At 39.9% G+C, this 23,070-nt stretch overlaps 1 protein-coding gene across 1 annotated transcript in view; it reads right to left on the minus strand.

Annotated features, from left to right (window-relative positions):
• The window catches only part of mlxip.S (MLX interacting protein S homeolog), a 58,097-nt gene that overhangs the window by 20,731 nt on the left and 14,296 nt on the right, over positions 1 to 23,070 (minus strand). Inside the window, exons 2-4 of the mRNA XM_041580368.1 lie at positions 3,929 to 4,035; positions 2,883 to 2,968; positions 2,218 to 2,307 (exon numbers count right to left, since the gene is read on the minus strand). Coding sequence (XP_041436302.1) covers positions 2,218 to 2,307; positions 2,883 to 2,968; positions 3,929 to 4,035 — 283 coding nt within the window. The remainder of the gene's footprint in view (positions 1 to 2,217; positions 2,308 to 2,882; positions 2,969 to 3,928; positions 4,036 to 23,070) is intronic.

Here is a 23,070-nt window from a genome sequence, read left to right on the forward strand (position 1 = left end):
ATTGAGGCAGGGTTGTGCAACATTTAACCAAGGGACGAGTTGGCAGATTATCTGCCGGACTTGGTTACTGACAGGTTAGAGAGCTGCAAAAGAAAGAGGTTGCGTTGCACAACCATCCACTCCAGACTTTATAGATAACATTCTTGGCTAAATAAATATATTAGAAACTGTTCCTTTCATGTTAATTAATTTATGAAATATTGAGACGGGGGGGGTTAAATACTGTTAAACTCATTTGGCCAATAACAATATTTACCAATCATTTCATCATATTGGTATGAAATGTGCAACATGCAGGTCATCTAAAGGTGGCCATACACAGGGAGATCTGCTAGTTTGGCGATCTCACCAAGTGAGCAAATCTCTCAACCCGATATGCCAACATTGAGATGGGCGATAGGGTGATCCAATCATGGGCCCTAGAGCCCAATGATTGGATCAGAATTGAGGCGGTACGGGTGGTTGAATCGAGGATTTTTTACCCTGCCAGATCAGCATCTGCCCGACTGTTGGCCAGATATCGATCGGGGACGCACGTCAGATGGCTCCACGCATGGGCCAATAAGCTGCCGACTCGGTCTGTCGGCAGCTTTTATCGGCTCGTGTATGGGGACCTTTATTCACGGCTGATCATCTTAAGACCTTCTGGATGTGGCCCCTGAAGCCAGTTTTATGGTCACCTCTAAGTAGATCACACTTATGGGTGCTTATGGGTGCTCATATCCCAAGTAACAAAGAAATGTCCTGTTATTGAGCAAATATAAAACACCCTATGTCGATACACCCTGAAAAACACAATAGTGTGCACTCTCAAACAAAATTACAAATTCCACCGCTAGTGAAAAAAATGAAATGTCTGACATTAGCTTTAGTGCCAGAACGTGAACTCAGTGGAGCAATTTAACACATGGCCATACAACTTGTATGCTGTAGATAACAAGAGAATTTTTATAGTTTCCCTTGAAGCAGATGTTTGCTCAGCGATTGCTAAACAATTTGAAAAGATAATTTTATTATTCTTCAGTTGACCTTCTTATATTTCTCTCACTTCACTAAAACATAATCCCACTACTCTGCAGTTATTTACAGCTTACTGTAAAACAATCATTGTCTCTAACAAATATGTATTTTCCCCTGGTATGCTATGGGGTGAATTTATTAACAGTGGAGACAAACATCACTGGTGATGTTGTCCATAGCAACCAATCAGCAATTAGATTTGAACAGACCCCTACAAGTTAGAAAATAAAAGCAGATATCTGATTGGTAGTTATGGGACACATCACATGTGAGGTTTGTCTCTAATGTCAGTAAATGCCCCTATGTATACTTACAGGTACCTCCTGCAAATCACATTGTGCACATCCACTTTCCCATTAAGCCTAATCAATGTATGCTGGCCAAACACATTTGGGCCATATGCATCATAAAAAGACACAATTGTGCTTGTGTTTTGACACAAACTGGGTGCAAATTGCATATAGCATTTTCAGCTTTTGCACAAGATTCACTGGGAGCAAGTCTGGCTTCAGTCAGATCCAGGGTAATGGTAGTTCTAGGGTTCTTGTACCCCAAGAAGTGTGAAAACCTCTCATTTATATAGTAGTAGCATGGATTGCCTTCATAAATTTTGAATTGATGATAAAAGAAATTCCTTATAAGAAAAGAAACCAACTCCACAGTACTTAATAATATTAATTAAGGGTTACCAGAGGCAAAAGTCAGACAAAGAAGTATCATGATGTCAGGAGGCGAGTGATATTTGTGGGCAGGAGCATGATATCAAGGGCAGGAATTATGATGTAGGGGTTTATACCAGGACAATTAATTTTTGATGCTGCCACCCAATTAGAACCGCACTTTCAATAAAAGTGATTGGGATGGTGAAAAATGAAGATGGGATGATTTGCAAATGATCTAAACCTTATATTTAATTGCAAATAGTACAAAGACAACTTATTAAATGTCAACACTTTCATAGGTGGTCTTTGTACTATTTGCAATTAAATATGGGGTTTAGAAGATTTGCAAATCATCTCTTCTTGTTTATATCTTACAGTGTCCCAACTTTTTTGGAAATGGAGTTTAATGTATTTTATTAAAACTTCACTCTAAAAATGTAAAAACCAAAAAAAGATTAAAATTAAAAGTTTCAGTAAATAAAAGGATGGATGCCAAGTTTTTGGTTAAGAAATATTCAATGGAGAATCCAGTTACCCTCTTCTTGAAATATGTTCTCCACTTATGATATTCTCTGACCACAATTTCAATTCTTCTTTTCCAATACTTTCCATCGGTGGCAATTGCCTGGGAAGAGTATAAACAGTTTTAGACTAAAGAAGCTTTCAAAGACATCGGTACTTTACAAGGGATGAATTACAAACTGCTGTGTTGTCATCAAGGCAAATGTGGTGAATAATAAATATTTAGAAATCCAGGTATGGGATCTATTATTCGTAATGCTTGGGACTGGATATGGGTTCTGTAATTTGGATCACCATACTTTAAGTCTGCTACAGATCATTTACACATTAAATAAACCCAATTGGTTTGTTTGCCACCAATATGGATTCATGAAGCTTAAAGATCATCGAGTACAAGTTATTATTACAGAGGAAAAATAAATATTTTTTTTTAAAATTAGAATTATTTTCTTAAAATGGAATCTATGGGACATAGCCTTGTGGCAATACAGAGCTTTCTGGATACCAATTTTCTGTATAAGGAAACCCATACCTATATATGGTAATGCAGTAAAATTAAAAGATGTTTTCACTGGTCTAGTAACCCCCAGCAACCAATCAGCATTTGCAACAGCTTGTACGCCTGTCTATTACAGGGTGCACATTGTTCTAGATAGCAATCAAAAGATCATTACATACCTCAGGCCGTCTGTGCTCTTCAAAATATATAGATGCATCTAGTGGGGTTACAAAGTTGCACACAGGATTCTTTCGTTTTATTATATCTGCAGGCAAGACATGAATGCTGTTTACATTTTGGGTAATTACAAGGAAATACTTATTTCTATTTGTGACAACATTTATTAGTAGAGAAAAACAACAATGTATAACCATGCCCAGTAATTCTCCCAATATTTCACTTTCTCTGCCCCCTTCCCTAGATCTCCACCTCATTTATCTCGGCAGCCTAGGTCTTTACTTATTTCCCCTATCCCCTCTTAATTTTCCTCTGTTTCCACTGTAAACAACATCTTTGCATCTTCCCCTAATCTCTTCTACATCTCCTTTGTCATCCCTGCGCACCAAGTCTTTTTTTCTTCCTTGTTTCTCATCTTTTCTGTATACCCTGTTCTAGGTTTTCCACCTCTATGTTCTGTCTCCCCTGTTCATTACATCTTACTTCTTTATCACTTTTCTGTATTTCTTCCTTATCCCCGGTCGCTAGAACTCTTCTTCTCTATATAAACTGCCTATTATTGGTGTTGGATGGTGACAGCTGTAAGGCTACTTTGACTATCACATCATTAGCTAACAGAAATCAAAGCCAACACCCAAAAAAATGTACAAAAGTATGTTTAGTTAAAAAAACAAACAAAAAAGTAATCTACAGTGTTAAATATTTAAAAGCCTACAAGTACATTGTGCATAAACATGTATTTGGTTATTTTGTAGCCCTGTTCCTTTAATTTCGATATACAGGAATTCTGAAGTCAGCATTATAATGAAATATTGTGACAGTGTGGCTTCACAAAATACCAGCTGTCAGAGACTAGCGTTTGTTATTTACATAAGCTTTCATTCACTAACAGCTTTAAAAAAAAAAATGAACTAGCAAATCATCTGGTAGATAAAGCCACTGGCTTCCTGCATAAAAGACTAGAGATAAATACGAAAATGAAACCTATGTGATGTAATGTGATTTAATGTATATGATTTAATGCAACACTATTCCAAACATAACTTACATTGCAAATACCAGGCACGCCAAATAGCATTATTTAGACGGATTTTATCCCTCCACTGAAGTTTCAGGCCCTTGAAGTTTTTCCATTTGGGGGACACCAGCTTCCCACTAAGAGACAAAATATTAGATTATGGATTTATCTGTCTCAAGGTCATTCACAAAGACATACCCTTCCTTCTTTCAGAAGGAAATAAAAGTAACCTTTCAACCACCAAAAGTTGTACAATTTTAACAACAAGACATGTTCTATTGCTGACACAAAATGTTCATTGGTTGAGGTATTTTTACACCAAACAGATAACGGCGAAGCCAAATTGCAAGAGAAGATTAAACATTTCCTTAGTAGAAAATGACAACAGGAAGAGCACTCAATGTGTCATATATTCTGAGTTGCTTCACCTTAAAGGGATCATTAATAACAAATACTGTATTTCCAGCATACAGTAATTTAAATATGAAATAGTTTTAGAATTATATGTAAATGCAATTGCAATAGCAGTAGTTTTTTCTTTTTTATCCCTTTTGTTCTGGTCCATTCTCTTCGAGGTCTTTTAATCTGCTATTACATTTTTACAGAAGTCAGAACCATAGTGCAGAGAATATAAACAGCCAAAACAAGGCTTTCAGTAACAAATATATTTATTTTAAAAAAATGAATGTATATTAGAAAGACATGGGCGGAGATGCCCCTTAAGAAAGAGAATGTAAATGCATTTTGAGTACCCAATAACTGTATTGTGCTGCTATATTACAATGCTACAGGAGACACAATATATTGTTATAAAGGCAGGGCTTTGGAAGTATTCTACTGCAAACTGGTATCAAAATTAAATCAGATGCTTTGACATTGCACTGAAATATTAACAAATTTAGCCATAACATTGCTGGGTTTTTCTATTACACAAAGTTAAGCCAGGGATGGCTTAAGCCCTCTTACATATGGGACAGTTTGTTCCAGTATTAGCTGATAGGACTGGAATTGGATCAGACTAGCAGAATTCCATATCAGGACATGCAGCTGTATTAGGGATGCCATCTGCCCCGGGTTTCACCTGTACAGTCCAGTTTTTGGAAGGGCTGTCCGGCTGTTAAGTGCTAGTCCGGATCTCAAAATTAGGACATCTGGACAGGACATTGAAGATGATCACCACGTCATCAGGCCCGCCCCTGGCGTCACTTGCCGCCCTAAACTCTATGTAACGCAATGAAAGCACACCCAACTTGACCAGTCAACCATCAATATTATTTCATGTATTTTCTTTTCTGCACCCAGTCATGCATTGCAGATTCCGAATTACAACTTACAATAGGTTATGAAGAGGCAGAATGATAGGCTTCGACTTTCAATGTATAAAAGCAGACTGTACATGATCATTTAGACAATCCTTTTTCTCCTACTCCTCCCATCTTATTTCTTGATCATAATTACAAGTACAGTGCCAGCCTGTTCCCATCCAACCAGTTGAATACAGCATGCAAAACAGCATACTAAGACATGGAAATATATATGTAGGGACCTATATATTAAACCTGACATTTTTCTGGTTGCGTTTTATAGGGGAAAAAACTTGAATCCTTAGAAAAATTTAACATTTTTTAATTACAGTGAAAAAAGAGTTTTTGTAAATACGACCCCCTAAAGGTGCAAGGTCCTCTTTCCCATAAGAAATGGGTATTTTAGCAGCACTTTTCCTGTGACACATGGTACAAAAATATCAGTTATTAAGACACCCTGGCTGGAAACATGACAGCTTTTGCCAAAAGTTTCTGCAATGCTGGCCTTGGCTTTCAGCCTAGACGCTCCTTCTTAGAATGCAGCCAAGACTCCTCAACTATGTTAAATAATACAGTAACAACACTAAAAAGTGAACTACAGCTCCCATCTAATAAGAATAACAGTTTAAAAAATACTAGTCCCAATCACAGCTAAAACAACACTGAAAATGAACTACAACTTCCCTCTTGGAAATCTTAGCATATTTACACACCACATGCCCTATCCCATAAAACAAGAAACAGTATTTGGAGGGGCTTCTCAGGTTAATACATATATCATGTGCCCATATGTGGCCAGTTCATAAGGCCTGAGAAAATTGTCACATCATTGTTTTAATAGGTGCAGCTGGTATTGTGAAGTTATTTGTTGGTGTTGGATGTCATTAAGTAGACTTAAGGTATGGTGATCCAAATTATGGAAAAGCTCTTATCAAAAAAACCCAGGTTCCAAGAATTCTGGATTCCATACTTGTACGGATTGTACAATGGTAGCTCTCAGGCACTTTCAGGCAATCATATACAGACATGTATAATGTACAGGCAGCACTGTCACTGTTCCACAGTGGTATACAGAGATTGTGAAGTATGGGAATCATTCACGACAGCAGGTTAACTGCAATTAAGCTGTTTATTATGTCACCACACGACATGTTTCGGACCTGTTGGTCCTTTTTCAAGTGTGACACACTTGAAAAAGGACCAACAGGTCCGAAACATGTCGTGTGGTGACATAATAAACAGCTTAATTGCAGTTAACCTGCTGTCGTGAATGATTCCCATACTTCACAATACATTGGATATATACAGGGTGCCAGAGACGGAGCATCCAGGGAACCATCACAAGAAGTAAGGCATAATCACTAATCAGTGTAAAACCCTCTGTTATAGGTATACAGAGATTGTCAACCCTCAAACACACACACAATTTCTCATATGCAAAGAATGTTTGTTCTGTGCTAAGAATACAGCGGATCTCCATCTGTAGAGCATGGAGTACTAGGACATCATGAGCTACTAAATAATGAACAGAAGACTACTGTAATGTATTGCTTTACATGTACTGTGTTTGGCAGCACCTGTATCATTTAAGGAAAAAAAAAAAAAAAAGATTTCCTAATATAGACCTAGAAGTTCTGTGTCCAGTTCTTTCTTTAACCTCCAGGATGTCAGGCTCAGAAGAGCTTAGACTTTCTCCTGTAGACTGCCTAAATACACAATGTACTGTTTTAGTATTACAGAGGAAAAAGAAAATATTAAAACATTTGGATTATTTGATTAAATTGGAATATATTGGAGATGGTCTGTATTTCGGAACTTTCTGGATAACGCGTTTCCAAATAATGAATCTCATACCTGTACTTATTTCATATTTCGTGATAGGATCCAGAAACTCATTATTCAGAGTGCTCTGAAATATGGGAATACCATTTGACACAAGTCCTATTTAAGAAAATAATTAGTATTTCTAGAAGCTGTATCAAATGCATTTAATTACATGATATTTAAAAGTATAATTGACTGTTTCAGCAAAACTCTAATTATCAGGCATATGGTGACAGGTTTATATACAGGCTATTTTGACCTGGCCATGCTCATTGAAACTAGGCCATTTCCTGCTGCTGGATTCTTCCAATGGAGTATAATACAATAGGAAGGATATGGGAGGTAATAAGATCACTGCATCAAGGCAATCAGAGGCAGTGTAAGCTAAGGCAAGGCCAAACACCAAGCAGAGCCAGAATCTCATTCATAGAAACTAGGCAAACATGTAAAATGTAAAATTACTACAACTCTACACTCAATCGTGTGTGTCCATGCAATGTATGGATGGCTGAAAATAATTATATTTAATATAATGAATGTGTGTTAAATACAGGTAAAAGTGGTACAGTGAGTCTCTGTAGCTTTCTCTAGAACAGGTAAGCCCTGGTGTTAATATAAGAAAGCTGAATGCCAGTAACTTGCTCTTTTGCCAGAAGGGTAACATCTAGTAAAGATGCTCAGAGCCTGGTTTTCAGGGCCCAGGCAGACAGTAAGGTGAAGGTTAAGTTTAAAGGGGAAGGAAACCTAGTTGGCGCAAAAACCCTACCCCCCTCCCGTGTGTTGCCCACCCTCCCTCCTCCCCCTGGCCTACCCGTCCCGCTGGGCAAATGCCCCTAACTTGTTACTTACCCTTCTGCGCAGGTTCAGTCTACGGAGGTCACAGACGACATCTTCTTCCACGCGATCTTCTTCCTGCTTTGAACGGCGCATGCGCAGTAGGAGCATTTCGCTGGTACGATCTACTGCGCACGCGCCAAAAGTACTTCGTGACTTTTGCCGCATGCGCAGTAGATCCGTACCAGCGAAATGCTCCTACTGCGCATGCGCCAAAATGCTGTTCAAAGCAGGAAGAAGATCGCGTGGAAGAAGATGTCGTCTGTGAACTCCCTGGACTGGACCTGCGCAGAAGGGTAAGTAACAAGTTAGGGGCATTTGCCCAGCGGGACGGGTAGGCCAGGGGGGAGGAGGGAGGGTGGGCAACACACGGGAGGGGGGGAGGGTTTTTGCGCCAACTAGGTTTCCTTCCCCTTTAAGGATAAGGTCACACTGGGAGATTCTGGGAGATTTGGTCGCCTGGCGACTAATCACCTCTTCTTTGCGGCGACTAATCTCCCCAAACTGCTTCCCCGTCTTCCCCCTGCGGCATGGCACTCCCAGCAATTTGTTTTCCAACGTTGCCTCACAAGGAAACTTCGAGTGACTTCAGAAAACGAAGCTCTGCGAGTGCCATGCCGCAGGTGATTTTTCATTCTAGCAGGTGGATAACAGGGTGAAGCAGTTCGGGGAGATTAGTCGCCCCAAAGAAGAGGCGATTAGTCGCGGGACGACTAAATCTCCCAATCTCCCAGTGTGACCTTACCCTAAAGGGATAATATCATGGGGAAATGTTTTTTTTTTTTTCAAAATGTATCAGTTCATATTGCTGAACCAGCAGACTTCTGCACTGAAATCCACTTCTCAAAAGAGCAAACAGATTTTTATTTATATTTAATTTTGAACTCTGACATGGGGCTAGACATATTGTCAGTTTTCCAGCTGCCCCCAGTCATGTGACTTGTGCTCTGATAAACTTCAGTCACTCTTTACTGCTGCACTGCAAGTTGATGATATCAGTGATATCAGCCCCTCCCCCCCAGCAGCCTAACAAAAGAACAATGGGAAGGTAACTAGATAGCAGCTCCCTAACACAAGATAACAGCTCCCTGGTAGATCTAAGAACAGCACTCAATAGTAAAATCCAGGTCCCACTGCAACACATTCAGTTACATTGAGTAGGAGAAATAACAGCCTGTCAGAAAGCAGTTCCATCCTAAAGTGCTAACTAGTAGGTAGACAAAAGTTACTAGCACTGCCCTGGCTAGGGTTGCCACCTGCCCGGTGTTTTACCGGCCTAGCCGGTAAAAATTAAGCTTGATAGTAATGTTATTAATAGGGGAAATGCATAAAAATTCAGGAAGGTATGTTTTTCAAGAAAAGGTAGCAACATTAGCCATGGCAGTCCCAGATGTATATACCAGACAGCAAGTGGTCAGCTGTACAGCAGGGTATTATTTTATCTTTTATGTATTTCATAAAGGTAGTACTGTATTCTATGGAGGTCTGACAATCCCCTATATTGTTATTTAAATTGGGGGTATAGGGATTCAGTCATAGTGGATTGACCTCAGGGAATTACCCAGGGAAAAGGTGGAAGAGGAATTTTTAGTAATGATAAAACTGGTCAGTGAGATATGAGTGAAGGGACATAAATAGTAACTACATGACATGGAAAAATAGGCCAGGCTCTTTGAATAGAAGTGATCTGAAATCTAAAGAATGAGCTATATGAAAAACCAATAGTGAGGAGAGATACGAGGAATGATAAATGTAGCAGAGAAAACAATGAATGTTTAATAAAAGTACAAGCAAGCGATATAACAATATTTTTCTGGATTCATTTTAAAACAAGAATACAAGAAATGAGCTAGGATCTCTTCCCTCTTATTATGATAGTGTAGCAGCTTAACTAAAGGGAAAAAATAATGCACTTCAATAGCTCAGCCTTTATAGGCCACTTGCCACATTTAGGACATGTTGCATGTTTCCTGGCATAAGAGAGCACCTCACAAAAAAGTACAAACTGTTTTCATGGACAAACAAAACCTATTAGACTGTGCCTTTCATAAGAGAAATTGTTGATGCTAAAGCAGTATTAACAATCGTCTGGTCTGCAATACTTGGGGTGTTCCAGAGGTGCGCGAGTGCTGTTGGCCAATGGTGTGATGCTATACTATATGCACTACGGAATCGCGCAGGGAGAATGCACTGATGTGTTTCGACAGAGCCCCTGACTGGATTTCAAACTTGCTAAATGGCTATGGAACCTGTATTGCCTTCTGGCTGTTATTTATCTACTGCCAGCAGCTCCTATGCCTCTGGCAATTTGACAGAACATATTTTTATTAACTAGAACTAAGTAATGCATTTCCAACCTGTCAGCAAACATCAGATAGCAGTGTGATGTAAAGCAGTCATCTTTTTATATTCACTATCTCCCAGTTACACTAGCTGTGCATTCTAGGTAGGGATGCACCCAATCCAGGAGTCAGTTCGGTATTATTAGATTGTATGAACAAGCAGACTTATTAAGCATACTTTAAAAACTCGAACTTCTGAAACTATATAAAGACTACCAATGCTGGAGCTGGTATAGAGAAGAGAAAGCTTGCAGCAGCCTGTACTAATTTATGCTCAATCATAAAGTACATTTAGGCTTAGTCCACATCAGGCGATTCGGGTAGATTTAGCGCCGAATTGCCTAGTGTTGACTAAGCCTTAGGGCAGAGACACATGCTCAGATTCGGGAGATTAGAGACTAATCTCCCCGAACTGCCTTCCCCTAGAATGTAAATCGCCGGCTGGATCTATGGAGTCTATGTGAGACGGCTGCAATAGACTTTAGCAGTGCAGGATCTACTTTTATTTACAGTTTATCCTGATGCATTATAGGTGTATACATTATTATTATTATTATTATTAACATGTATTTATATAGCGCCAGCATATTGTGTAGCACTGTAAACTAAATCACATGAATTATATACATAGAACATATGCAGTTACATACATCACCATCAATACCGGTACAAAGGGTGAGGAAGAGCTTCGGAGAGATTTCGTCGCCAGGCGACTAATCGACTAATCTCCCAGAACTGCTTCCCTCTGTTTTCTGAAGTCACCCGAAGTTGCCTCACAAGTAAACTTCGGATGACTTCGGAAAACGAAGTGTCGCGAGTGCCATGCCGCAGGCGATTTCTCATTCTAGCAGGCGGAAGACAGGGGGAAGCAGTTCGGGGAGATTAGTCGCCCAAAAGAAAAGGCGATTAGTCGCTGGGCGACTAAATCTCCCCGAATCTCCCAGTTGGACCTTACCCTAACAACAGAACAATGGGAAGGTAACCAGATAGCAGCTCCCTAATACAAGATAACAGCTGCCTAATACAGGATAATAGCTGCCTGGTAGAGTGAATTACTTGCAGTGTAAACAGTGTGATTTAGAAATAAAAACTACATCATAAAAATTATGACAGAATCCCTTGTACCATGAGAGAGCGGGTCTATAGAGACAATCAGCTGACACAGCAGAGAATGCGGATGTCTAGAGACCTCTCTGTGGTTTTTCTATTGCACTAAACAAAGTGGCAATATATAGTATTCCATGAATACATACTAATTATATCAGTTAGGCTAAAATATATAGATTAACATAACAATTAATATATATATATATCCCACAAAGAAGGTCCGCACTCTCAGGACTTAAATTGAAAAAATGTTTTTATTAACTAAACGACTAACGTTTCGGCCTCTCCGAGGCCTTTCTCAAAGTATATACACACACACACACACACACACACACACACACACACACACACACACACACACACACACACACACACGTGAAAAACTATTTGCCCCCTTCCTGATTTCTTATTCTTTTGCATGTTTTTCACACTTAAATGTTTCTGCTCATCAAAAACCGTTAACTATTAGTCAAAGATAACATAATTGAACACAAAATGCAGTTTTTAAATGAAGGTTTACGTTATTAAGGGAGAAAAAAAACTCCAAATCTACATGGGCCTGTGTGAAAAAGTGATTGCCCCCCTTGTTAAAAAATAACTTAACTGTGGTTTATCACACCTGAGTTCAATTTCAAAGGTTATAAAGCCATTTCTAAAGCTTTGGGACTCCAGCAAACCACAGTGAGAGCCATTATCCACAAATGGCAAAAACATGGAACAGTGGTGAACCTTCCCAGGAGTGGCCGGCCGACCAAAATTACCCCAAGAGCGCAGAGACAACTCATCCGAGAGGCCACAAAAGACCTCAGGACAACATCTAAAGAACTGCAGGCCTCACTTGCCTCAATTAAGGTCAGTGTTCACGACTCCACCATAAGAAAGAGACTGGGCAAAAACGGCCTGCATGGCAGATTTCCAAGGCGCAAACCACTTTTAAGCAAAAAGAACATTAAGGCTCGTCTCAATTTTGCTAAAAAACATCTCAATGATTGCCAAGACTTTTGGGAAAATACCTTGTGGACCGACGAGACAAAAGTTGAACTTTTTGGAAGGTGCGCGTCCCGTTACATCTGGCGTAAAAGTAACACAGCATTTCAGAAAAAGAACATCATACCAACAGTAAAATATGGTGGTGGTAGTGTGATGGTCTGGGGTTGTTTTGCTGCTTCAGGACCTGGAGGACTTGCTGTGATAGATGGAACCATGAATTCTACTGTCTACCAAAAAATCCTGAAGGAGAATGTCCGGCCATCTGTTCGTCAACTCAAGCTGAAGCGATCTTGGGTGCTGCAGCAGGACAATGACCCAAAACACACCAGCAAATCCACCTCTGAATGGCTGAAGAAAAACAAAATGAAGACTTTGGAGTGGCCTAGTCAAAGTCCTGACCTGAATCCTATTGAGATGTTGTGGCATGACCTTAAAAAGGCGGTTCATGCTAGAAAACCCTCAAATAAAGCTGAATTACAACAATTCTGCAAAGATGAGTGGGCCAAAATTCCTCCAGAGCGCTGTAAAAGACTCGTTGCAAGTTATCGCAAACGCTTGATTGCAGTTATTGCTGCTAAGGGTGGCCCAACCAGTTATTAGGTTCAGGGGGCAATTACTTTTTCACACAGGTTTGGATTTCTTTTCTCCCAAAATAATAAAAACCCATTTAAAACACTCATTGAAAAACTGCATTTTGTGTTTACTTACTTGTGTTATCTTTGACTAATAGTTAAATGTGTTTGATGATCAGAAACATTTTGTGTGACAAACATGCAAAAGAATAAGAAATCAGGAGGGGGGCAAATAGTTTTTCACACGTGTGTGTGTGTGTGTGTGTGTGTGTGTGTGTGTATATATACATTACGACTTAATTAGCATAAAGAAAGATCACTGAAAAGCATACCTTTAGGATGCATAAAGTTACAGACAGTGGAAAGTATATTTTATGTCTTACTGAATTATTACAAATCAGATGACAGTAACAGTCATTTGGGCCTTTAATTGCACTATAAATAGAAGTTCAGACAGCGCATTGCCCAAGAATGCAGATACACACCCAGTCATTAATGCTGTGTATTCTCTCTTGCAATGCTGGGAAATACCATAGATAAAATTACAGGTGCCATAACAGAATATGGCTTCAATTTAAAATGTAAATGGGAGGGGGGGAAAGACCAGATCTGTTTTGGTCCCATTGATAGCCCTGTAAGCCATAAGCTTTACGAAGCAGGTCCTGCCACATGACGTAGCAGAAAAATAGTAGAAAAATAGAATTAGAGAAAATATATCTGATTCATAGGACCAAATATACCATAAATTAAAAGAATGTCTGAATGATTTAGAATGAATTTATGACCCTATGTGCACAAGTACAGCAATGCTTAAAGGAGAACTAAATCCAAAAAATGAATATGGCTAAAAATACCATATTTTATATATTGAACTTATTGCACCAGCCTAAAGGTTCAGCTTCTTGATAGCAGCAATGATCCAGGACTTCAAACTTGTCACAGGGGGTCACCATCTTGTCTGTAACACTCTCATGCTCAGTGGGCTATAAGCAGCCTTAAATTGTGACATTTATATTCTTTGTGTACAGTATATTGTGAGTTGGTCCCTAAGCTCAGTTAGTGACAGCAGCACAGAGCAGGTGCAGCAGAAAAGAAGATGGGGAGCTACTGGGACATCTTCACAGGCAGAGATCTTCCCTGCTAAAGGGCTGCGGATGCATTGGGCTGGTACAGAAGCACAAAACATAATGCACAATATGTCTAGCCTACTTCTTTAGTTATTCTTTAGTTTATTTAAGGGTGCTGTATATAAAACTGTATCCTTAAAGGGATCCTGTCATCAGAAAACATGTTTTTTTTAAAACGCATCAGTTAATAGTGCTACTCCAGCAGAATTCTGCACTGAAATCCATTTCTCAAAAGAGCAAACAGATTTTTTTATATTCAATTTTGAAATCTGACATGGGGCTAGACATTTTGTCAATTTCCCAGCTGCCCCCAGTCATGTGACTTGTGCCTGCACGTTAGGAGAGAAATACTTTCTGGCAGGCTGCTATTTTTCCTTCTCAATGTAACTGAATGTGTCTCAGTGAGACATGGGTTTTTACTATTGAGTGCTGTTCTTAGATCTACCAGGCAGCTGTTATCTTGTGTTAGGGAGCTGTTATCTGGTTACCTTCCCATTGTTCTTTTGTTTGGCTGCTGGGGGGGAAAAGGGAGGGGGTGATATCACTCCAACTTGCAGTACAGCAGTAAAGAGTTATTGAAGTTTATCAGAGCACAAGTCACATGACTTGGGGCAGCTGGGAAATTGACAAAATGTCTAGCCCCATGTCAGATTTCAAAATTCAATAAAAAAAAATCTGTTTGCTCTTTTGAGAAATGGATTTCAGTGCAGAATTCTGCTGGAGCAGCACTATTAACTGATTCATTTCGAGAATTTTTTTTTTTCCCATGACAGTATCCCTTTAAATGCAAATGTACCAGTTGGGTTAACAATTAGTGAATATGGCGAATGGCAGAAAACACGACAAACGGAGCCTTGTACTTTATTCCAAACTCCACATTTACCTCAGCACCAGCACGTTAGGCTGTGAGATAAGAAGCAGCTCATAATTCAGAGACTTCTTCGAGGACTGCTCATGTTTTTAATGTGTTCTTGTTCAAGTGAGGAACTAGAATATAGTTACAAAATGAGTCAATGAACTGGGAAGAAAGCTAAATATCACGCCTAAAATTTCATTTACATAGAATGCCGTTTTGCTCTGCTTGAGAAAGTATTTGAGCATCAGGGAGAGCCAGTTTCTATATCCTGCCTGTGGATACTTTGGCCACTGTGTGTTTCCCCATGGTGAGGACAGTCTTGCTCGTGTACCTGCCACATGGTAGTGACTACTACTTTCAAAGGGAAAGGTACCTTGGGACATGTAGTGCTACCTGGGGACATAAGAGCTCTTGGGGAAAGGACATTAAACAGACCGGATTTATTCTGCAGTTATCCACCCAGTGTGGAGTTTGGAATTGAGAGACTGTGCCAGGCATTGATGATCCGCACAGGTTCCCCAGAGTAAAATGATATTGTCTGATTTGCATTTACAGTTACTAAATACAGTTTTACATAAAGTTTATATTTGTTTTATTGCAAACTGTGCGTTTTATTTTTCCTAGTGGAAATCACACTGAGGAGTGCTCCTCAGTGTTCCCTAGGTGGAGGCACTGCACTGTAAATCCCAGTTCCCAGTACTTTTCATACACAAAAGGGACTCAGAACCCTGGATTGCCAAGGATTTATTGCTATTCAAAGAGACAGTTACCAAATTAGCATTCGCAAAAAAACCATGGAAGAGCAATCGCGAATAGATGCGGAAGTGCAAGTAAACAGACAGTCCAAAGAGATGACCGTATCAGGGGTAAGAGCCAGAGAAGTTACGTGCCTGGCAACCCCCCAGCTTTGCACCCTAGGCACGTGCCTACTCTGCCTATGCCTAGTTCCGGCCCTGTTTCTGAAATAAAACACACCCATTTTACCAGGGAAGAGTCCTGCGTGGGTCCATTTTTTGGAGCCCGTACCCGACCCGTACTCGCAAACTGCAATCCACAACCCGGACTCTTACCCTCTTGGACCCGCAAGTACCTTATCTGCAACCTGGACCCGCTGACCATCAAGAATCAGGAAGTGCGGTCATTGTAAACTGGAAGTGACATCATCGGAGGTAGGCGTGATCGAAAAAAATGAGTAAAAGTCGCTATTGAGAAGACGTGCACATCCACAGAACTGTCTATATAACCGCACCCGGAACTTCTACCCGCAACCCGCAGGGTAACGCAGGTTTTTGCGGGTACCCGACCCGCTGCAGGACTCTAGTGCAGGGTAATAGGACATTATATAGTCATTCCTTTAAAACACTCATTTTTTGGGGTTACTGTTCCTTTAATTAAATTTCATTCTCTTTTCTGTGAATTTCACTTCCTTCCAGAAACACTATTAGCAGTGGATGGGAAAACCATAACATTCTCTGAGGCTGACAATCTCTACCTATATCAATGTACCATACTATGGATACGGATACTGCAACATATCTGCTAGTGAATGGTGTGTCAGCAGAAGAGGAAGGGAAAGGGGCCACAATGCCTTCCTTCCTTCCATTTAAAGGGGTGGTTACTGAATGTCCCATTCAAAGCAACTTGGTTTTCATTATTTATTTTTTTTTTAATTATTATTTGCCTGTCTCTTTTTACCTTTCAAATGCTGGTCACTGACCCCAGCAGCCAAAAACTATAGGCTACAATTTCTTTTTTCTTACTTATATTTCTGTTCAGGCCCTCTCCTATTTATATTCCAATTTGTCATTCAAACCAATGTCTGGTTGCTATGGTAAATAAGACTTTAGCAACCAAATAGCTGCAGAAATACCAACTGGAGAGCTGATAAACAAAAGCTATATCATTGAAAACCCCTAAAAATAAAAGATGAAGACCAGCTGCAAATTGTCTCTAAATATTAATGTCTACATGGGTATTTTAAATGTGAACAAAATATAATGGATGTCTGATACCTACAAGATCAGACTGTGCAGGGGCACTTTTAAACCTACAGAACACAAAATGGACCTACCTACAACAAGTAGCCTGATTTTCAAAGTCGTCCCATTAAACGGGTAGTTCACCTTTAAGGGCCAAATTTTAAGAAGCGACGGACAAAGGCCACAAAGTAACAGCGCCGGATGCCACGCACACGCCCCCCACCCCCGTTATCCTAGTGCCGGACCCTTAAGGAAGAGAAGCTCTCCGTGCGCGAGCACGCTCTTCATCGGCGGAGCACTGGGGAGATTTGAATCCCAGTGCTCCTCAGGATGCGGCTGGGCGGCATGCCGCCCTAGGCCGGTGCCTTTTTGGCCTCGCCACAAATCCGGGCCTGGTTGTAGAACGGCCAATTCTAAGTAACTTTTCAATTGGTTTTCATTATTGACTTTTTTTATAGTTTTATAGTTATTTGCCTTTTTCTTCTGACATTTTGCAGCTTTCAAATGGGCGTTGCAGACTCCCTTCTAAAAAACAAATGTATTGTTACTTTTTATTACTGATCCTTCTATTCAGGCCCTCTCCTCTGCACGTTTAAAGAGGTTGGAGCTTAAATATAGCAGCATATACAGCATAGATCACCTCCCAGACACATAATAATACAGCCAACGGCCCCCAAGGATCAGGTTCTTCTAACCTCCTGTCTAGTACTGAAAATATCCCACAAGGCTGCTCCCAAAATAAACCTTTAGAAGATAAAATCTTGTCACAGAAAACACAAAACCACACAGACTGGCATGATTCACAGCAATTTACAACTAAGTTAAAAATAAATAAAAAACCAGAATCTCCAACAGAAGAAACAACAAGGGGACATCATACCATGTTACAAGACAGCAAGCAGTGAAATGGTTAAACACTGGAATGAATTCTGTCCTTGGGTACTCAGATACCAGGCCAAGCATTCTCTGATTATTTCAGGGCTACAAGTGGGAAGACATAAGAATGATATGAAGATCTGGAGTGATGCAAGGTAGAAATAAACAGCTAAAGACAACAGAAAAGAAAACCAACTTTCACTCCCATTTTGGGGAATTTCCCTTAGGCTGTAACTTATCCACTGGTATTATAAATCATAGAACTGGTGGTTGATGATAGAATCTCAATTGCAGAGTGGTTTTACTTTTACTGGAGCTTATCAGTGGAAGGGAGGTGGATGGTTTGCAGATCAGTATGTGTGTGGGTCATGCACATTAAGCATTTATACTTCTGTATACTAAACAGTAGTTTCACCCCTTAATTTATTTTTTCCAGAAATTTCATATAGGTTGAATTTCTCCCTCTGGGTTTAAATAAAGAGCCAGAACAGCTGCTGATCTACTCTAGGGCTAATAGCACATGGGGATTTTGGCAGCCACTGCCCACTGGAATAGAACAGCAGAGGTCAAAATGCTTCTTTTCACCAGTGAGCACTCCCAATAGCACCAAATAATCGGCACCTTATTAAACAGATACAGAACAGTAAAAGGAGGATCATACAGAACGGATTTTATCAGTCCTTTAACGCAATTAATCCAGTTAATTGTGTTAAATGATACAATTCAAGCATTTAAAGAACCTAGAGCCAGGGCTCTGCAATAAGGCAATATGATATGTTTGGCACTTTTTGTGTAGTAGAGTGTAGGGCTGCCCAAGTTGCTAAAACCCTGTCTAGCGCTGAAGCACAGTGGGGTGGTTGTTACACCCATATCTGCACACACACATAGTAAGATATGGGGTACTCACAGACTGTAAATGTTGCAGTCATATACATGGTCAGAGTGGACAGAATATAGACGGCCAGAGAACTCTGACTTAACCCAGTTATCCAAAAAGGAAAGTCTTTCCCAGTACAATCATGTAACGGCCTCAGTGAGACTGACCTACTTTGTTACTAGCAGTGACGTTTTGTAATGTTTCATAGTTTAGTATTAAGAAACTGGGTTAAACTTGGTTAATTAACAATTAGCAATTTAAATCACTGTTAATTATTTAGCACTGTCATTTTGACTTGAATACAATTAGCCTAATAATGTAAATACAGCATTAAAGGGGTTGTTCACCTTCAGAGTGAGTCCACATGAGTAGATTCGGGGAGATTAGTCGCAGAAGCAACAAATCGCCTCTTCTTTGGGGGACAATCTCCCCGAACTGCCTTCCCCCTGCCCTCCGCTGGCTAAAATGAAAATCAAACCGAATCTGCTCGTGTGGACTGACCCTAAAGCAACTAGTTGATTTCAGATAGATCACCAGAAACTTTTTCCAATGACTTTCTATTTTCTGTGTCATCGTTTTTCTAATATTGATGTGTAAAGTATCATTTTTCACCTTCTAAAGCAGCTCTGGGAGGGGGGTTCGCCAACCCTGTAAAGTGTTCTAAATTGATACATTGAGTTGATACATTTGTTATCTTCGTCCCTTTTGAGCAGAATACCTGAGTTTCATTACAGGCAGCTGTTAGACTTGATACAATAGTTGCTGATACTCCAGAGTAATGTATCAACTAAATGTCGCAAAATTGAAGTTTAGAGTCTGCACCTGAATTACTGAGCTGACAGACTGACACACCAGAGACACGAACGTTCAACTTTAAACTTCGATTTTGGAAATTGAAAAAAGTCTTTATTTCTGGGGAACAATCTGAAAACAACTAAACTGAAAAAAGTGTTTGGAAGGTGAACAACCCCTTTAAGCTTTTTTTCATTAAATGTTTCAATAGGATGCGATGGACACTTCAAACAAACACCTTCTGGACTCAATGGAAGTGAAAGAACACGCTATAGTTTCAGTGTGTGTGTGTGTGTGTGTGTGTGTGTGTGTGTGTGTGGTGTGTGTGTGTGTGTGTGTGTGTGTGTGTGTGTGTGTGTGTGTGTGTGTGTGTGTGTGTGTGTGTGTGTGTGTGTGTGTGTGTGTGTGTGTGTGTGTGTGTGTGTGTGTGTGTGTGTGTGTGTTTTGGACAGAAGAACCTGGAACAAAGTGCAAAATAACAATAATTAACAAGCAGCAGCTTATGTGGGGAAGCATCATCATTACAAATTTGGAATTGTGCTGTTTTTTGCACGGGAGCTTCGCTTTACACCCCCAACAAATTTTTTTTTAAATACAGTCTCCCAGTTTCAAGTATACAACTTGTTTTGTCACACAGTAGTACTCCCGCTGTGATTTAAAAACAGGGAATGAACAGAGTCAGCTGGAGAGTACAAAAGCACCAGTGCAGTGTTTCATTTCTTCCATGGACATAACTGTGCTGATTGTCCCTTAGAGACTTTGCAGTTATTGCTGATAACAACTAAGTAGTATTTAGAGTTCATCTTTAGCTGCCAGTGTAAAATCTGCCCAACAATTACTGTTATCATCAACCACTTTAAACTGCTGGCAAGTCCTGCAATTTCTAGGAACCCAAAGAAACATCAACTGCAAATCGGGGGCTTATAATTCCAACTGGAAGCCTTTTTTATATAACACAACGCTAATTATATGCTTTAAAAATTCAAAGGCGGTTAGGAAACCATCCTTAAAGGTGAGGTTAATTTTTTTTTTAATCTCTGAAATATCTGATCTGCTGTACCGTGCCACTCTGCACTGTCACCCGACTTTTCCTCAGCCTAAAACACTAGCTGCGTCTTTTGCACCACTAAACTAAATTTGATTCTGTAATGGTGCATGCACTGCAATATTATCTAATTTATTCATTTCTGCATTACGCTTAATGAGGTGAGCCTACAAGATATTAATATGATCTAACAGTTTTAGCAGCATTTTATACGTTTTATTGCAGGTGTTGCGGTGTCATAGTTATACAGTGTAGACGTAGGGGTCACTTTATTATACAGAAGCCTTTCCAATCAGCGGTCTCCATGCATAGGTTGCGCTCGGTCTCTGTAGGATTATGTTACGGTGTAGGGCTCTAGAGAGATGACGCAGCCAAGCACTTACTGTGCTAACATGCCACTGCTTGCCAGCATTATGTGCTACCAGTCATCTGCATGGATCCAATACACTTAATTACTCATACATGGTGAAAAACTGCTGTCCTGAAGTCTGTGACACAAAAAAGAAAAAAAATAACCCCAGCATCCTGCACTCCACTTATAAATGCTATAATACCCATTTAAATGTGTCTCCATAAACACACAAGACTTAGGCAAAGCAAATAAAGCGAGCACACAAAATTAAAAACTATGCTGGCAAAGGTCTTTCATTATTTATGTAGTTCTGCATTTTGTGTGCTCTGCCCTTTATTTGATTTGTTGTTTTCTGATGTATTTTCTGAAAACATCTGATCTATATGAGGTGAACAGGTCATTGCTCCTAGAGTTAGTGGATTTTCAAGATTAAAGGAACAGTAACGTCAAAAAATAAAAGGGTTTTAAAGTAATGAAAATATAATGCAGTGTTGCCCTGCACTAGTAAAACTGCGGTGTTTGCTTAACAAACACTATTATTGTTTATATAAATAAGCTGCTGTGTAGCAATGGGGGCAGCCATTCAAAGGAGAAAAAGCTCAAGTTACACAGCAGATAGCAGATAAGCTCTGTCTGTCTTATGGTGTTATCTGTTATCCATTAGTTAACCTGTGCCATATAGCCGTTTTTCAATTTCCGCCATTGCTCCACAGCAGCTTGTTTATATGAACCATAGTAATGTTTCTGAAGCAAACAGATCTTTTTTATCAGTGCAGGGCAACACTACATGATATTTTCATTTCTTTAAAACACTTAAATGTTTTGGTGTTACTGTTCCTTTTAGTTCAAATCGAATCTGGGATCCCGTGCATGATTTATACAGGTATGGGACCTGTCATCTAGAAAGGTCGGGACCTAAAGTTTTTCAGATAAAGGATCTTTCCAGAATTTGGATCTTCATATCCTAAGTCTAGTAGAAAATCATGTAAACATGAAATAAACCCAATAGGCTGGTTTTGCATCTAAAAAAAGGAAATCATTTTTAAAAATGTGGATTATTTGGATAAAATGGAGTCTATGGGAGACGGCCTGACCGTAATTCTAGATAACAGGTTTCTGGATAAAGGATCCCATACCTGTATTGCATTTATGATCTTCTGTATAAATGGAAAGAACTAATAATGTGAGTACAATGCTTAGCCCTTAGGGCAGGGTCCCCAATTTTTTTTACCCATGTTTGGGGATCTTTGCCGTAGGGCATTCGCTATCTGAAGGTTCTTCAATCTCAGACTACATGCGCTATTGAGCACTTACATTAACAGCCATCTCACCAATGAGTGCCTTAAGATATTTCTTTCTAATGTAATATACAAAGCCAGATTAGTATTCTAGCCTATTCTCTGAATCAGAGCAATATTTGTTCACTTACATCTTAGCTTAAATAAAATGACATAACAATATATTAAAGTGAACTGTAATAATACTTGATCTCGTGCCAAACATATGTCTGGAGTGAAAAAAAAGGTTATTGTTCAGGACAGACATAACTACAATGAATCTAAAGCAGCGTTTATTTAGGTGTTCGTGTAGTTATTTATTTTACAGCTGATAGGGAAAGGTCAGGTGAAGAGGTCACTCCTGCATTAGGGTAAGGCCACACTAAGCGATAGCGCGGCGATTTGACTCGCCGCGACTATTCGCCGCGACTTTTAATCCTCAATCGCTGGCGAAACTTTGGCGCTGGCGTCTATGGGAAATCGCGCAAAATCGCCAGCGTAAAAACACACGCGGCGATCTTTTTTCTATTGTCGCTCGAAATCGCCTAGCGAGGCGATTTCGAGCGACAATAGAAAAAAGATCGCCGCGTGTGTTTTTACGCAGCGATTCCCCATAGACGCCAGCGTCAAAGTTTCGCCAGCGATTGAGGATTAAAAGTCGCGGCGAATAGTCGCGGCGAGTCAAATCGCCGCGCTATCGCTTAGTGTGGCCTTACCCTTAAGCGACAATCAAACATTGAAACCGTGGAAAAACAAAGAAAAGCAGAAACAGTCCTTGCCTTAGTTAGCAGAGATTTCTTGTCTTCCGCAACTCCTTCCCCATTTCCCATGTAACTGCTTAAATAAAGCTTACAATTTCCCTTACTCCTGCCAGCACGCACGTCTCTTCTATGATGTAACACAGACAACTAACAGGCCTACCTCAATAAAGAGCATCTGCCCACACATCACACATGAGATATCGCAAGTACTCATAACTTTCACTTGGACTGAAAAAAGTTTCAAGTAAATATTTTTT

Source organism: Xenopus laevis, chromosome 1S (assembly GCF_017654675.1).
Source record: "Xenopus laevis strain J_2021 chromosome 1S, Xenopus_laevis_v10.1, whole genome shotgun sequence".
Lineage (NCBI taxonomy): Eukaryota > Metazoa > Chordata > Amphibia > Anura > Pipidae > Xenopus > Xenopus laevis.